The sequence below is a fragment of the Bombus huntii genome, chromosome 3, assembly GCF_024542735.1.
Source record: "Bombus huntii isolate Logan2020A chromosome 3, iyBomHunt1.1, whole genome shotgun sequence".
Classification (NCBI taxonomy): domain Eukaryota; kingdom Metazoa; phylum Arthropoda; class Insecta; order Hymenoptera; family Apidae; genus Bombus; species Bombus huntii.
In genome coordinates, this window is record NC_066240.1 from 14185092 (window position 1) to 14202978 (window position 17887).

Below are 17887 nucleotides of genomic sequence, written 5' to 3' on the forward strand. Positions count from 1 at the left end.
GAAGCAAACGACACGTATTCCAAACAAAAAACGAATATCAATGTCGATTTCCTTTTTACCGATTCTGTTCTGTACTGGATGTTTCAGAAGAATTGGACACGAGTTCGCGTACAAGTTTCATGCGCGAAAGAACAAGAATACCGAAACGTATCTTTGCATATTTTTCTTGGCCATACTATTCGGGTTGGTTTGTTTGTCGATACGTACATCTCATTTATTTTTGTTGTCATTTATTATCATTTTATTTGGGACTCTATTTTCTTCTTGCTCGTATCGTGCATATAGTTTCAGAAGAGATGGTACTTTGTTGTCGTGTAACCGGTACAACGATCGTTTTAATTTACAATTCCCAACTGATTTATCCGGTCTATCGCAACAATCGAATTTACTGAATTTCAGTTCAATCACACGTCGACGTTGATATTCGTTTATGGATATACAGGGTGGTTGGTAACTGGTGGTACGAGCGGAAAGGGGGTGATTCTACGCGAAAAAAGAAGTCGAAAATGTAGAATAAACATTTTTTTTTTTTTAATTTTTCCATCGAGACAACGATCTACAGTGAGGTCCGGTATAACGTACCGCACGCGTACCGAGCGAACATTCAAAGTCGATTTTCTCGAAAACAAAGCCTCGAACGAAAAATGTTTATTCTATATTTTCGACTTCTTTTTACGCGCAGAATCATCCCCTTTCCGCTTGTACCACCAGTCACCAACCACCCTGTACGTGTGGGAACAAAAATTTGCTGTATATTAAGAAGCTCGAAGAATGCCCGAAAGTAGAGTTTGAGAACGAGTCGTTGCTTACGCATTTTGTCTAATAAAATTTCCACTATGTTTGTCCAAACCTCTTGTTCTCAAACGTACATACGTCGTTTGTAGCCAAAATTTCGTCCAATTCGTTCGATATATTCCATATCCGTCGGTAACGTCGATCGTAACGCGAAACACGGCATATGACGAGAATTTATTCACGCAAACGACAATTTTATTATCCACAGACATTAATCTAAAAATTTTCCTTTTACTATTCAGAATTCAATTAATGCAATTTTTCTTCCGCAATTTTTATTACTATCGCCGTACAGTTTTTCCTTACAGTTTATACACGCAGCTTGTGTAATATTCGCTTGGTAACAACGTATATATAATATATACAAGTTACATGACACACGTACGCCTGTTTGTTTTCTCTCGTCCGAATACAGGATACACGGCATTTGTACAAATGGACAGACACCGCCGATCTTGCAGAATGTGACTGTACAAGCTTCGAGTGACAGTTGTTTTTGCTGTTCACCCGATATACCTGCTTAAACGCCCCGCCCGCCAAGTGTCTTCGTTCTCCTAGAGTCAATTGTTATTTTTAATCGCTACGATTCGTTCGATTCGACCGCGTCTCCTTTTATAAAACGTCTGTCATCGAATCGTATAATTCGTCGCTCGATATCCGTCGGTTCGATTCGCTTATTTATTTATTCGATTATTAATTGATCCTTGTTATTATCGTTGTTTGTGGAAATATTTTTTAAGAAGAATTTCATAAGTCGAATGTTTCCATCTCTTTTCTTCTAACGACACGAGAAAAGAATTTGAATTTGTCATTTGAGACAGATACGTTCGTCGACCTTCCAAACGATTGACTGGATGACGATCTTACCATATTTTACGACTTTTGTTACGCTATGCGATGATATCTGAGGTGGACGGTGGTCGGTTGAAAATTAGCAAGAGAATTTTAAATATTCGATTTAAATGTGAAATAAAGGGAAATCGATATTAGTTCGGAAGATATTGTTAAAAGATTGAGACCTATTTAGGTTAATCGAAACCGATAACTGTACTCTGCCTGGGTTTTTACCCTTTCACGGTGCAATAAAGCGACCAAGAATGCAGAATGAATAATTTCAAAATGATCTCTTGCGCTTCTACCGTCGAAAAAGCGACGTATCTTTCAACCTTCCATAAGAAATCATTATTAATGAATGCGTTACGTACGCGACGTTTAATATACTCACAGTGCTATACCACCTTCGTTCTCTTTTTGTCTCTTTCGCGCTACATCACGAAAGGGTCAAACCATGCGAGAGGACCACGAACACCGTGAAAAGAATTTTTCAGCCACCTAAATACTTTGAAAGAAAACAGCCGTGTTGAACGCGACTCACCCTGTACGTAGTATAGTTCGCCTGAAACTATACGATACCCGTTTCAACCAGTTTCCACTAAAATCAACATTAACAAAGTCGTGGAAATAGTTTCCAGCGACGCTGTCCATTTCACGTGGAAACAGTTTAAAAGCTCGGTCATCGAACAAACAGCCGACGCAAATACTTAGCCTTAGCAGTCTCGACGAACTAGACAGCGCCAGCACCATAATCCGCAGTTTCCTTAAATACGTATTCAATCTCAGTTTCTATTCTAGCTCGGAGGTAATTTTCCTGGCGATGAACAATGCGCTAACTAACGCAGTGGCGAACGGCGGCCGCAATTCCGCCTGGAAATTACCGCTTAAAATATTCACGGCCATATTCGAACCGACATCCAAAGCGCCGCTTAAGGGATTACGTAACCCGGATACGTATTTTTACCATAGCTTTACATTCGAATCGCGCCGGCCGTTTTCTCCGTTGTACCTACAACCTGCCCCGCAGAAGAAGATCGATACTATACAAATTCAACGCCTGTTCGGCTTTTCGTGCTCTCACGGGTTTATATACGCTGACTCGACAAAGTATTTCCACGCTCGTCGTAAACAATTTTTATGCATATATCGCGCTTACTTTTTCAAATTTCATTAACCACGCTGAGACAGGACTGTCGTGATCGTATTGAGAAGTAAGAAATTTGGAAGCAATTTCGAGGTGTCGTAATATGTAATATCTTGTAATTACATATTGTGTACACATACGTGTGCGTATTATATATTAGGATACATTTCGATATATCGGGTGTGGGGAACAAACTTGTAGTACGCGTTAATGAGGTCAGGTAGATAGTAAATGTTCGTACGAACTTATGTCCGAAAATGCTTTGTTAAAAAATTACAAGCGTTCGAGAATTTCTGGGGAAGTTGTTCTTCGTTTGACGAAAACGCGATAGAAACGGAAGACCAGCTTTCGCAGTGTATTCAAAATACATTTGCTAATATCTCTGTATCGGCAGGAGTATTCGAAAGAATTCGTCACTCAGTTCGACGAGAGGAAGCCTGAATCCTCGCAGAAAGAAGAAATTTTCAACGTTTATTACAACTTCCACAACGCTTAATAAAAGCTTAAGAACGCATATAATTCCTCGATAAAGCATCTTCGGACACAAATTTGTACGAAGCTTCTATTTATCTGCCTGGTTTCGGCAACACGTAGTACGAATTTTGCCCCGATCTTCTCCGACACCCTGTATATACGTCGATACACCTAATACGGTTAATACGACAGTCGTGTTCCGCCATACGTTTAACTAAAAATTTCCAAACGTTTTACACGATATACACTTGATACGTCCTACAAGAGCACAGACGTAAGAAACAACGAAAAAGCTCGGTCGAATCGAGTGGATGTAAAAAGTAGGTGGACAGATCGTTGGAAATCGAGCGAAAGGAAAATGGAAAACGAGATACCTGGCTTTACGAAAAATTCGTAGAAATGTGAAAGAAAGAAGAAACGAAGACGCTTCACGGTGTGTGTGGCAACCGGTATATCCCTTGTCCCCAATTTCTTTCTCGTTCGTCGTTCATCGCGGTGATACTTTAGGCCAGCGGATTGTCTCGGTTGCAGCATCCTAGGGATGTACCTGTTCGGGGGTAAGTTTTGCATGTGGGCGGACCGGAGTCGGCCCTGCACCTGTGCCGAGGTGGTCTCGCGGCACCCAATGTGTCGCTGTGATCGCAAACATTTCAACGACATCGTCTGGGCACTTGTCACGGTCTTTCAGGTACCACTGTTCCCCACTCTCTTACACCGAAAAAAAAAAAGATAAAAAATAAAAAATACACTACTGTATATGCGCTAAGTATTTATATATGCACATGGTATTTCTATATCTACACCTATATCTATAATCTCTAATCTTTATCTATGCCTATAATCTATTACTATTTCCATCTCCATCTCTATGCTATTGTTCTATCTATATATCTATATGTCTATGTTGATGTCTGTGTCCACCTATATCTCTATATCCAGATATCTATGATCTGCATCTGTACCTGTAACTCTGTATCTATATCTATATTTATCCATATCTATATCTATATACGTATATGTACGTGTCACATAATATTATGTACAGTTTTCTCTGGCTTTTTCGCTCCATCGCGTTTCCAGCTCATTTTCTTGATATCGCGCGATCGAAATATATGCATATACGGACATCCTTTACTTTTTGTCCTATCCCTATTCTCTTTTTTCCTTACTCTATTTCTCTCTCTCTCTCTCTCTCTTTCTCTCTCTCCATTCTTTCTGTTTCTCTTTTTTCTCTCCGTTCTTTCTCTTCCTCTATGCCCATCTTTGCTCTACACACGGCTTAATTAACAACGCGTTCGTAACAGATCAGCAACGCGTCGACGAGTTTCTCTCTCTTCGCCGCCGAGTTTCTTCTCTTCTTTTCTTTTCCTTTTTTTTTTTTTTTTTGTTCTAACCGATACGTTTTTTCCTCTGGAATTTTTTCATTCTCGGTTACTTTCCCTTCGGATCGTCGGAGGCTCGTCAGTGATTTCTCGCGACTGCCGATAGAATTAAACGGAGAGTGAATAACGATTTGTTTGTCGCGGCGATTAACACGGTTCGTTGTCGGCCCGAGAGCAGTTAATCGATTACACGGATTACGTTACGCTGTCGCGTATCATCGTCTTACCCTTTTTGAATAAATAGCCGTACGTTGTTGTGATGCCATGTTGTAGAGACGCCGCGGCGAGAAAGATCAAAATAAAATCACCTTTGCCGAGAAGAACGCGGAGAGAAAGCAGAGAGAAATTCGCGATTAAGCGGCCGCAAGTAACTGACATCCCATAGAGTAAGAATATCGACCGGATACTGATCGTACATTGCTATCTTTCATCTGTCTTCTCCTCTTTTTCTTTTCGTTCCCTTCAACTTATCACAATGTGTAGAACTAGCCGATAACGATGATTTTACATAAGCTAGTTCCTATTTCTAAGAATACACGAACGATTGTATTATTACTATTAAGAGCAATTAAATAGCAGATTCAACAAGACAGAATAACTTTCTAGCTTCGATACTTTTGTTTGTCGTGAACATAGAAACATTCTGTTTTGCCTATCGTTTGAAGCGTAACCACCGATTGCTTGTGTTGCGTATAAACAGGCATTTTCCATTTTCCTTTTTACATAGATCTTGACGCAGGAAGATTGGAACGTCGTGTTGTTCAATGGTATGCAGAAAACGTCTCATTGGGCGGCCCTCTACTTCGTCGCGTTGATGACATTCGGCAATTACGTCCTCTTCAATCTGCTCGTCGCCATTCTCGTCGAAGGATTCTCCTCCGAGGTACGTTTGTCGCTAATTTACGTTCATTTGCTGGACAATTCCGGCGCACACCAGAATTATTAACCACGTTATTAACCACATAGAGCGACTGAAATTTGATCGGGAATTTATCGTAAATCCAGCCTCTAATTAATTAAACGAGTTTCCTGTATCCGAATCAAGTGAAATTAAGAGTCTAAGGATTAAAACCGTGACATCGAATATCTAGTATTTTCCTGTCGTCTATCGTAACGTACAAATCGATTTGTACTTACAGGAAATTGAATAAAATTCGCGAATATTTTACAACTCGATTATACTCTATTGATCATCGATATAAACGTTATAGTTTGAGCCGGTTCGTTCGGTTCACTCGCTGTGTACGGCGAGTTACGAAATGTTATAAATATCGAAACATGAACTTTTCCAGAGAAATGAAAGAAGAGAGCGAGAACAGAGAGAGATGGCGAGACTCGCGGCGAAAGAAGCAGGGATGGGCAGTGACGATGGTTCCTCGAGAATATCGAGATCTCATTCGATCACTGATAGCGATACATACACGCAGGTAAGAAGATCAATGTTGATTAATCATCGATAGTAACCGCGCGACCGCTAATCTCAGAATCCAACAGAATTTCCATCATTTAGCGAAAATGTTTCCACATAAAATCAAGAATAAGTCTCATAGGACGATAGGATCTGGAGAATCGTAAAATAATTGTAAGATCGTAGGATCCGGATGGGAGAAAGAATATCGATGAAAAAGAAAAATTAATCGAATTCTCGTAATTTCCATTCGTTTAAAAAAGAGTAAAAAAAAAAAAAAAAAAGAGAGAGAAAAGAAACTTGCAAAAGAGACGTTGCAATTGTCTAAATTTCAACAATTGGATGGCGCCCTTGGACAGAAAATATCCCCTAAACGAGTAACGCGAACAAACAGATTTACTTTGGAATTGCTCTCTGTAAACATAGCGAGATCTCGTACGGATCGTCTTATATTCTCTGGGATACATTAATCATGCAAACAACAGCTGGTCCATAACTGAAAAAGCCAAAGATATTTGAAGTACAGTATGAGAACATACAGGTTCGTCACGAGGTTCTTGCATCTTTCTCCTCTTCAGGCTTTATCGATCATCTCGGGTTATGTATACGTACAGGTTTCCGAAATATTCTGTGCAAGAAGCAATTTGTTGGAAGAAGAGAGGGTAAAGAGCAATCTATCAAAGGAGCTTTATTTATTGATCAGTGGACAGCTCCTATCACCATTAATCAAATTAAAATATATAAAGCACGCGTCTGCTTAGAATCTTCTGGCAAAAAAATTGCTTGCGTCGCTAAGGAAGACATAAATCAAACAATACTTTAGTTTTATACAGGATAAAGTGTTTACTTTTCTTAGGAAATCGCTGAGTATAGAATTCCAGGTTCCTCGAACGCTGCATTTACTTTCGTAGTTTCGACACAATGAGAGTACAGGTATTTGGAAGAACAAATATTTTCAGATATAAAATAGGAGGAATTGGGACGATGTGAAAAATATTTCACTATTTCCATCATATTTCATATTCTAATCCTGAAACATTTTGCATAGCCATCCTCCTGATCTTTATCCTGATTTTACTCCGATTTTCAGTTTAGTTTCATTTTACTTTCTATTTTGATTCCGTGTTAACTTTCACTTTGACATCATTTTGGTTCCATTTTGCTTCTCCTGAATTTCCTAGAGGTTTGCTCCGTTTGCTTGTAATATCGTTCTTGACGCAAGTATACATTATAGAAAGCTGCAACGAATAATTCATCTTTCGTGATACACGAAAATGATACGCCCATCTTTACGAATTTATCATCTTGAAGTATCCTCGTACAAGCGACTATCTGATCTAAAAATGAACTTCGCTTGTTTATCTGAACTAACATTGACTATCTTCATTCGCCTGAGTGTCTGCATAACTCACGCTCTATCCACTTGTCCATTTGTCTTTTGCTCTTATGCTCGAGCCAAGTGACGAATAATGGCTTACTTTCTATTCGAGCGCCATTTATCTCGATGTTTGTCGTGGATCAGTTTCACTAACATCTCTTACAACGCTACTTTTAATAGCATACGCTCCTTTCAATTTATTTTCTAATATGAAATCACTAGCTTCCAATCTCACGAATCAACGTCAAAGTGATTCTAAAACATTTACTTGTGCAAACGTTAAATACATGTCTTTGGCGATTATTTCCGGTTTACACTCGTAGAAACAAATCACTCGAATTAATCAAATTTTTTCGAAATAAATCGCAGCAATCGTTTAACGGTGCCGATTATTCGTCAACCTGTGAGACACAACGATCTTCGTCTCGAAGATGGCCACGAAGATGTTGGATCGCATTTACTCGCGCATTTTTATGGACAGCACGTACATTTGTATGCGCGAGAAGAAAACTGAAAAACGATTTTATCTTAGCGTGTAAATATTTGAACGTAGGATCGAAAGAATTCGTGGCAGAGCGCCGAGGAGTTGCGCAAGTACAAAGACAACAACAGCAGGGAAAAGCAGAACACCGTGTGGAAGCATCAGATAGACGAGCCAAAGTGTAACATTCAAAAGGAGAATAAGATGATGGGCGCTGCTGGACAACCACCGATAATTACTCACACGGCAGCCACCCCTCAGGATTCACCCAACACCACGCTCGATGTCGGCTACAGAGATCTAAATTGTCGAGCTGTTTATCCTACAGCGGCATTGTCCATCGAATCCATCGATCGTTCAGGCGTACGTGTACTATCTTTCAAACATCTGCGTTGTTTAATACGATGCTCGTATCGTGGCAAAGTGTAACTAGGCTAAAAAGTAAATTAATAATTAGTACTCGTTTCCAAGTAATTGCCACTCGGTAAATATATAACAAATATATCTGATCTATTTGAAGAAATAAATAGCAATTGTAATGGAATATTGGAATTTTCTAGCTTAACATTTATTGTATAAATGTCTGAATATTCTTATAGCAGGCTGAAAATATTCATCGATTTCCAGTAACTTTCTACGAAAATATTATTTTTCCAGAGTCAGTGTAGTATTCCTTCCGGCCTGTTGAAGCTACCAGACGTTTCAAATAAAATATCAACGAAAAATCTTATTGCCGGACAGTTTCCTCGACGAATAAGCCTCGTCACTGCTGTTGTTAATCCAGCAACGAGAGAATCATCCAGTTCAAGGTACGCGCGTCCCACCCGTAATATCTCTTTTCCACCGAGTACAACTTGAAATAAATTATACGAAACACGAAGATGAATATAATCTTTCGACTCGTAAGTTACGTGACTGCTCCTTGCTACAGTCCGCCAAGGATACAAAGAGGTTACTCGTGGAAATTATCACGGCCATCTCTACGGAGGAAACGTTGGTCGCAATCGGAGGACGAACCTCTTAGTAGAGCTACTGTACTAAATAACGGTCGAAGCACCCTACTCGGTTCCAATTCAACGTAAGTTGTGAATAAAATCAAGACGATATGCGTAATAAAAGGATATTTGGAAATAATATACACAGTGGTTACGAAGAGTATTTGTACATGTCGGATTAGGATTGGAAGTGTGCGCGTCTGAAGAATTTTCTCTCGAATTTGCCATGGTAGTCACGGTAAAGGTTTATCGATACGATCAGTTGCGATACACAGATTAAGAATATTCGCGGCGATCGGGTGGTCTAGACGTTGATGACAACGAATTCAGGTTCGATAACGAATCCACGGTCCACGGGATGACGAATGCCAACGTAATACACGATTCTGATAACTCTCTCGATAACTCAATCAGCAATTCGCTCAACGACTAACTAACTCGTAATCCAAATGAAACTGCCCTTATATAGTCCTTTTCCCGCTCCTCGGGTCAATCTCTGTTTTTCAGCAGAGCTGCACAACTATTTCCTACTTCCTTTATTACACGTCCCTCCCGTGACCCTGGGTACGTTCGGTGACCCGTTATGTCACCTCGAGCCCAAACCCATCGTCATAAACCTTAAGTGCCCGCATAACTATTTCTTCGTTTATCGTTTAAATGTCGTCGTCGTAAACATCTGAATTAGGGTATTAGGGATTAGGGTAAAGAAAGGTCCCGATGTCCTTTCATCTCCGACATACGTATTCTTATTTCTTTTTTTTTTTTTTTTTTTTATTAGATTCTACGTTTCATTCTCATAGTATCGAACTTTTGTCATTTTCATTAAATGATAGAAAATACAGTCGGATTTAGTTAGCGTGTAAAGGTAATAACAACCATGGTGGTGTAGAAATATCTTTTGCAGCCACTGTGGGTAATATTGAATTAATAAAGTAATACAGATAACAGTTGAATAATATAAAATAACGTTTAGGTATATTCCTTGGAGCGGGAGCTACAATTTGTTTGTTGACCCACCCTCTAGCTTAGGTTCTCATAATCCTTACGAGTTTTATACATGAAATTTTCAGTGTGCATGTAACAGTCATAAATCTACAGAGCGTGCTTTTTAAATTTCCATCGCAGCCTCAGATGAAAGAGTTGTAAGAAGCGATCTTTGCTATCTTCTTCGAAATTCCGACCAACTGCGGTTCCTTAAAAAAAAAAAAAAAAAAATTTTCTTACGCGTCATCTAGTAAACGAATTCTTCCAACTTTTTCAATAAACTCAAGATCAATTTTTAAACAGTTACTTTGTTTTTAACTCTGTGTGTACCTTAGTACGCCACTGTGGAGCTTCGCTATCTTACTGTAACCTTCTAAAAAAAAGAAAAAAAAAGTCGTTGTTTCAATTTTTAATCAGTGTAAAGCCGTGTAATTTTTTGTGCGAGTATACCTTGGTCGTATAGCCCCCACAGGGCGCACTATTACCGCACAAACGTTCGCGTATACTCGTGCGATAGATTTGCATAGCGCACGAGTATGCAGTTACGTGTGCAACCGGTTTAAGGGAAGTAACATCAATCTTTGTCAAAGATGATTACGGTCATCCATAAATACTTCATATTGGTTAACGACTCGGTCATTGCGTAATACGTGGCATAACTGCTTCGCTGTAACTGAAAATTTGCTAAACCATTATTTTCTTCCTCATTTGCATATGGTTATCCGGCGAAAAGGCGATGAAAATTCAATCGCAAGATTTTAGTTGCATAAAGCATAGCGAGTAGCAAAACTACATTGAATAATGAGAATTAAAATACCATCGTTAAGGCGTATTACAAAGATATCATTTACGTTGAAACTACGAGTGTACTATAGAAAGAAATGGTAAAAATCTATTCGTGGCAGTTCGTTCGCCAGTTAGGTTTTCAATAATTCATCATATCGCAACCAAGGTAAATTTATTCATGCACATAGTCAAACGTAATATCTACAAGTTAAATTACTAATTCTGTTTTCTTGTTCAATTATTTGCCGGAGAATGTTGTCGAAGCGAAATATGCAAGTAATGCAAATTGATGGTAACGTCGTATTCGAAACATGTCGATGTAACAGTAACGTAGTCCGCGATAAACGTTGTTCACAATAGATGATCATGTTTATGCTCCAGTTTCTCCTTTGCCGTGGTAATTTTCGCAAAATTACCTTTCAGTTTCAACGGCGGTTATTTACACGGTTCGATAAGAAACGACACGCAAAGCGACACACCGAATAATCGAACGACCGTCCTAACAAGCAATAATCGTAGTCTCAGCCCTAATAATTCCATCGCAAGCCGTAGCTCCTCTATACGGCGTTACACAGCAACGCCTAATCAGGTGAGTCTTGTCAAAAATTTCAAACTCGTTATGAAACGCAATATTTCTTTTTCGCGTATATTAAAAGTCTATCGATCAAATTCGAAGATGGTATCCCACTGGGGGTAGCCATCCACCATTGTTACATTATTATACCACTAAGCTGTAATATTTTACCAAATGTCCTACTGGACAAATTGTAAAATGTAAATAAATAAATAAATAAAAAAAAAAGTTAAAAGTCTAGATATAGAGAAAAACGCGTGTAGAAAAGACGCAAATGTATTTTCAAAATTAATCGTCGGTTGATTTTGAGATCGAATTGATTAAATTATTTCAAATTTTACATAGAAAATATGAAAATTTGTATCGAAATCGTAATAATACCGTAGGAATAAGAGTTACATTTTTACGAAGAAATTTACAAATATTAATCGCCAACACGACTTGGTTTTCCAAGTAAAAGATATTCTAGCAATCAATTACGAAAGATAAACTTTGGTAATTCGTGATAAAGTAATCACGGGGATTAATATGTTTTAAAGATGCGATGGATTAGCGATCTTTCGCGAAGGAACTCGTTGCGTGGAAACGAAAACATTCAGTCGCCGACGAGAAAAACCTTACCTCTAGACGAGGTGCCTATGCAATGCTCAACGGCACGTACAATCAATAATCTGTCAATGGAGACTGGTCCACTGCCCAGAATTAAACGACTTCCCGATCAAGATGATGACAATCCCCGTACAGACGAACAGACGCCTCCCTTGAATGGTCATGGTAGTGCAAGCAGCATCGAGAGAATTAAAAAAATATTCATGTTTTTTGAACCGAAAGGATGCCTTAAGGAACGTGATGATTACTCGCTTTACATTTTTCCACCGAATAACAGGTACGTTTGTGTGTGCGCGCCACGCTTTATGTGCGATATTTTCTTAAAAAGAAATCTATTTACTTCAAGTATTCCGAAACAAGAAAAATACGATTGAATCAGTTAATACATTTTTTAATATTCCTTTTTTTTTTAAATGAAAATTCAATATCGTCGGATTGTTAAATATTCTTAAATATCGTCGATACAAATTTTTACTATGATTAAGCGTGTTCCTCGATTTGACAACGAACGATCGTTCCACAAATTGCAAACGTATTTACGTTTCAGATTTCGCGTTTTATGTCGGCAGTTAGTCGATCAAAGATGGTTCGATAACGTGGTTCTCTTTTTCATTGGTCTGAATTGTATCACACTGGCGATGGAACGGCCAAATATACCACCGGATAGCGGAGAGAGACTTTTTTTATCCACCGCGAATTACATTTTTACCGCGGTGTTTGCTGTTGAGATGTTTATCAAGGTAACAAAGAAGTTTTGATATCTCTGCGGAAAACAGAGAGAATATCTTCCACGAAAACGGATTACAATTTGTCGCAGGTTGTTGCATCTGGTATGCTGTACGGATCCGACGCTTATTTTACTTCAGGATGGAATATTATGGACGGAGTTCTTGTGATCATTTCCATAATCGACTTATCAATGTCCTTACTGTCGGCGAGTAGTCCAAGAATATTTGGAATACTGAGGGTACGTTTTTCTCTTTAACGTGATTCTAACGTAAATTCACTTTTACATTTGTTTCTCTTCTTTGTCTTTCTGTCTCCTTTTCATTATATATAAAATGCGAAGAAAACACGCCAAAGAGATTTGCGCAGATTATATTCAACGGTATAAAATAGAATAAATTTGTTTTTAATCGTCGTATTTCTCTAATTAAATCAAAGCACTGATTTTCATTTGTTCCATCGAATTCGAATACTCTATATTTCACATTTTGATTTACGGTTCAACTTCACGAAATTTTCTACACAGATAGCACTTAATTTCGTTGGAATCTGCGTATACACAGGCACACAGTTTACACCATCTTAAAATTGAGATATCTTTGTAAAACGAGTAAATAATTAACCCTTTAATACTTAGTGTCGTGCCTGTCGTGTCACGCCTTTACGCATATCAGAGTTGCTAATGACGTGACAGGGACGTCACTTGACGTAGCAGAGACGTCACTTGACGCCAGGATGCTAATAACAATCGATGAATAAGTATGTGGATAAATCGATGCCTAGCACATGTTACAATATACGTTATACATGAACATTACTCATTTTATACAATACATTGTATACAAATTACTCTAATATTTGAAACACTGCATCATCTAAAGCGATTAATAAAAAGCTAATCAAAAACAATTATCCTGAAAAATATCTTTTCAAACTATTCATAAACATTCGAATAAATGAAACGATATGAAATTGACACTGTTTTGGGACACATGATAATCGCGTTTCGCATAACTTTCTCACCTGTTATCAAATAACCCTAACCTATAATTCGTATCGTTGCAGGTTTTTAGACTTTTAAGGTCACTAAGACCATTACGGGTTATTAATCGAGCTCCTGGTTTGAAACTGGTTGTTCAGACATTGTTATCCTCTTTACGACCTATCGGCAACATCGTTTTGATATGCTGTACTTTTTTCGTAATCTTCGGTATCTTGGGCGTGCAGCTGTTCAAGGGTGCCTTTTATTACTGCGAGGGGCCTGATATTAAAAATGTACGCAATAAGACGGACTGCCTGGCCGACAAGCGCAACGTTTGGTTAAACAGAAAATACAATTTCGACGATCTTGGAAAAGCGTTGATGTCGTTGTTCGTATTATCATCGAGGGACGGATGGGTGAACATCATGTACACCGGACTCGACGCTGTAGGCGTCGATCAACAGGTAACGCGCTCGAGTGCGCCAATTTTATTTGCATATTATATTACCACTTCGCTTAATCTACATATACCCTAGGGTCATTTATTTTTTCCCCCAAAGTTCTTTCTTTTTAATACCAACATTGATTTTTAATTCGACCAGATTATCGATCGCAATACCATAATCCCAAGTAGGATCGCCTTTTAGATTTACTTTCTGGTGGAAGATCGTTTCATCGCCTTTAGAGGTTATCGTTTTTACCGTCGTGGAAACGATACTTCCAGTAAATAAAAATGACATTTGTAACGTGTAAATCGTCTCTGGTAACAGAATTTTTAACAGCTTTGGTGGTATGCGTTCTTTGGTTGGCAATACGAGCTTCAATTATGTCGGTGAAATTATTTAAAAAAATGTACGTATAAAATATACGTATTCCAGAAAGAGAGCGTGCAAATGAAAATTTTGAACCGTGGTCTTGCTTTAACGATTATTATGAAATTAGTAACTGGTTTATCCTGATTGTAATCCGATTAGGTATACCTGCAAAGTATCCCTTACCATCCGTTTCAGCCAATCGAGAATTATTCGGAATGGCGACTGCTCTACTTCATAGCTTTTATCCTGTTGGTTGGCTTCTTCGTCCTTAACATGTTCGTGGGCGTTGTGGTGGAAAATTTTCATAGATGTCGCGAGGAACAAGAGAAGGAGGAACGAGTGAGAAGAGCTGCCAAACGAGCCTTGCAAATGGAGAAGAAACGACGAAGTAAGAAAAGGAAGAGTGTGCTTTGCGTTTAACTGAACGAGATCGAAGAAACGAAATTAAAGGCAAACCATTCGATTCGCAGAAATGCACGAGCCACCCTACTACACGAACTACTCAAAATCGAGGCTATTCGTTCACAACGTTGTGACTTCTAAATATTTCGACCTAGCAATTGCTGCGGTGATCGGCCTGAATGTTGTTACCATGGCGATGGAATTTTACATGATGCCAAAAGCTCTGACTTACGCTCTAAAGATATTCAATTATTTCTTCACCGCGGTCTTCATCCTCGAATCTTTTATGAAACTCGTTGCCTTAGGTCTACATCTTTACCTTAAAGACAAGTATGTCGTACTTTCGTCAAAAAAGAAAAAAAAAATACATTTTTTCGCGCGGTATCAAATATTCAAACTGACTATTTCACCCTAGATGGAATCAATTAGACGTAGGAATCGTGATATTATCGGTGGTTGGTATAGTTCTTGAAGAAGTTGAGTCGAAGATCATTCCGATCAATCCTACGATAATTCGGGTAATGAGAGTTTTACGAATCGCTAGAGGTAAGTTACAAAAAAAAAAGAAAAAAAAAAAAGAAAGAAAAGAAAAGAAAAGAAGAGGACAACGAAGGGGATCGGCTAACGATTGGAACGATTTTTGTAGTATTGAAGTTGCTGAAAATGGCAAAAGGAATACGCGCCCTTTTAGATACGGTAATGCAGGCGTTACCGCAAGTTGGAAATCTAGGATTACTATTTTTTCTGCTCTTTTTCATCTTCGCAGCTCTTGGTGTAGAACTATTTGGCCGATTAGGTAAGCGCTAAATTATCACAGAGAATTTTTCAAACAACGATTTTCTTTAAAACCAACTTATCTATCTCTCTTTACTTATTCTTTCGCGTACAATCGTTTTTCCAGTTCTGTTACAATCTCTGTCCCCTGCTGTCCACGTTGTATATTTTATATTATAGTACCGTTTGCTACCAGTTCTTGTAGGAATTTAGTCCACGATATATGTTAATTATTGCAGAATGTAACGACGACATGCCTTGCCAGGGTCTCGGGGAGCATGCTCATTTCAGTAATTTTGGTATGGCGTTTCTAACGCTTTTTCGCGTAGCCACCGGCGACAATTGGAACGGTATCATGAAGGACACCCTGAGGGACGACTGCGACGAAGCAGCGGACTGCGTGAAGAATTGTTGCGTGAGCACCATTATAGCCCCGATATTTTTTGTAATTTTCGTGCTGATGGCACAATTCGTTCTTGTCAACGTCGTCGTCGCCGTGCTCATGAAACACCTCGAAGAAAGTCACAAACAGGTGAGAATTAATCGATTAAACTCTTAATCGATGTTCTATTTCCATGAATGAAATGTCTAAATTATACGAATTAGTATGTCGGAGACGAGTCAGGAACAGGGTTGTGGGCGTTTGATAGACCTCCCTTGGAGTTGGCCAGCGTTGTGTTGTAACGAAGATACGGCCTGATACTACGAGTATGAACACTACCGATTCGACAATCAACAGCGGCGATTAGGCACTCGCGACACTAGTGATAATGGTCTTAGGTTCGATAACGAATCCACGGTCAACGGGAGGATAGATATACTTGCTCTAACTCAAACGTGTACTACTCGCTCATCGTAAGGCGCTACTCCCTTCGCCGATCAGATCTCGAGAAAGAATGAATTTTCGTCCCAATGACGCTACCGAGGTCAACTATGGTGGGGTGTCTAAGTACGCGAGATCCTCGGATCGACGTCGCTGTCGATTGGTCGATTTGAGACAAAAGCTGCCTGTCCGTTTGCACAAATCTTAATTGCCGAAAAAACCAGGTTTTATAGCGGGCCCTCGGTCTAACCAGACTTGTACTGTGTACGTGCCTCAACATCGGTTATTCATTGTCCGAAGGAACAGTTGGCATGTTTTACTGTCGGGTACCTCTATGGGTATTTCCTTTAATGAGGGTCATAACACCACTCCGCACCTTTGTTAGACGGAGCGCCCGTCCCGTTGACCGCGGTTACGTTCGGCGACTAATGGTCGCCTTGAGCACAAGTTTATTATCACAAATCACAAACAAGTACCATTGGGCAGAATTGCGGCAAATTGTTTAATTACAACTTTAATTACGATTTTACGGATTTTCCCGAAGTTCCAGGGGAAGGCCCCGGTGTCCTTTCGTCTCCGACAAGTATAATTAATAATTATAGTGCGTTGAATGTGTTCTGTAACGCGACCCACTCTTCGTACACTCGTCCATTTGTTCATCCATAATAATCTATATCATAATAATCATAATAATAATAATAATAATAATATCAATAATATCATAATAATCTATATATCATAATCATAATAATATATCTGTTTTCAGTTGTATTTCCCTATCTACGCTGTCCTTAACATTCGCTCGGACCATTAACAAACTCCAAGGAGCCATTAATCCTGTGTCAAAAACGAATTTTTACTATTTTATTTATTTTATTCCATATGCCATCCATAAAGCTTATTGTTTCTGCCTAGTCCCATAGTTTTACGATGCGCTTTTTAACTCAAAGCGCTTCTTGGGTTTATTAACCTAACGGTTAAATCTTGCAACACAATCTCTAACATTTCCCTATGCTTCGCTCGAGGGTACGTTCCGTACCTTCCAGTAACCGTTAGTGGGGACGGTCAGTTCACACTTTGCATACTTGCTTCTATATCAATTACCAATTAGCTGGAAATTGCAATTGACGAATTCGCTTGCCCCATGTTCTACCTGGAGTTTTCATTTTTACCACGCGCGTCGTCCATACTTCAGTCGTACTCAGTCAGAGACACAGTGAAACGGCATCGCTTCGCTCACGTTTAACTTTCATCCGTGCACCGAGTGTTCCAAGTTATTCTTTGTGAAATATAAAGTTACATTTGAACTTTAAAACCTTGTGTCGGATTCTATCTAAATATCTATATTATCTTAATCGAGACAGTGAATTCGACCGATTCGTGGCTAATCGGGACAAGATTTTCGTTGAAAAGTTACACCGCAAACGCGTCTTTCCCTGAACACGGTTAAACAGATTGTGAAATAGAACGATTCGGTGTTGAAAATGTATGTCTATCGCGCTAAAATGTAATAAAATTGAA

The 17887-nt window shown here is 39.0% G+C and overlaps 1 protein-coding gene across 5 annotated transcripts in view; it reads left to right on the forward strand.

Moving 5' to 3' along the window:
- The window catches only part of LOC126863994 (voltage-dependent T-type calcium channel subunit alpha-1G), a 110484-nt gene that overhangs the window by 85170 nt on the left and 7427 nt on the right, over window positions 1-17887 (forward strand). For 4 of the 5 annotated variants that reach the window (XM_050614832.1, XM_050614835.1, XM_050614834.1 and 1 more), the window contains 16 exons: window positions 3779-3935; window positions 5357-5512; window positions 5922-6056; window positions 7969-8259; window positions 8554-8705; window positions 8828-8974; window positions 11085-11250; window positions 11775-12121; window positions 12392-12584; window positions 12662-12811; window positions 13636-14016; window positions 14563-14755; window positions 14838-15099; window positions 15185-15315; window positions 15416-15565; window positions 15783-16075. In XM_050614832.1, coding sequence (XP_050470789.1) covers window positions 3779-3935; window positions 5357-5512; window positions 5922-6056; window positions 7969-8259; window positions 8554-8705; window positions 8828-8974; window positions 11085-11250; window positions 11775-12121; window positions 12392-12584; window positions 12662-12811; window positions 13636-14016; window positions 14563-14755; window positions 14838-15099; window positions 15185-15315; window positions 15416-15565; window positions 15783-16075 — 3304 coding nt within the window. The remainder of the gene's footprint in view (window positions 1-3778; window positions 3936-5356; window positions 5513-5921; window positions 6057-7968; window positions 8260-8553; window positions 8706-8827; window positions 8975-11084; window positions 11251-11774; window positions 12122-12391; window positions 12585-12661; window positions 12812-13635; window positions 14017-14562; window positions 14756-14837; window positions 15100-15184; window positions 15316-15415; window positions 15566-15782; window positions 16076-17887) is intronic. The other variant, XM_050614833.1, reaches the window with a different exon arrangement.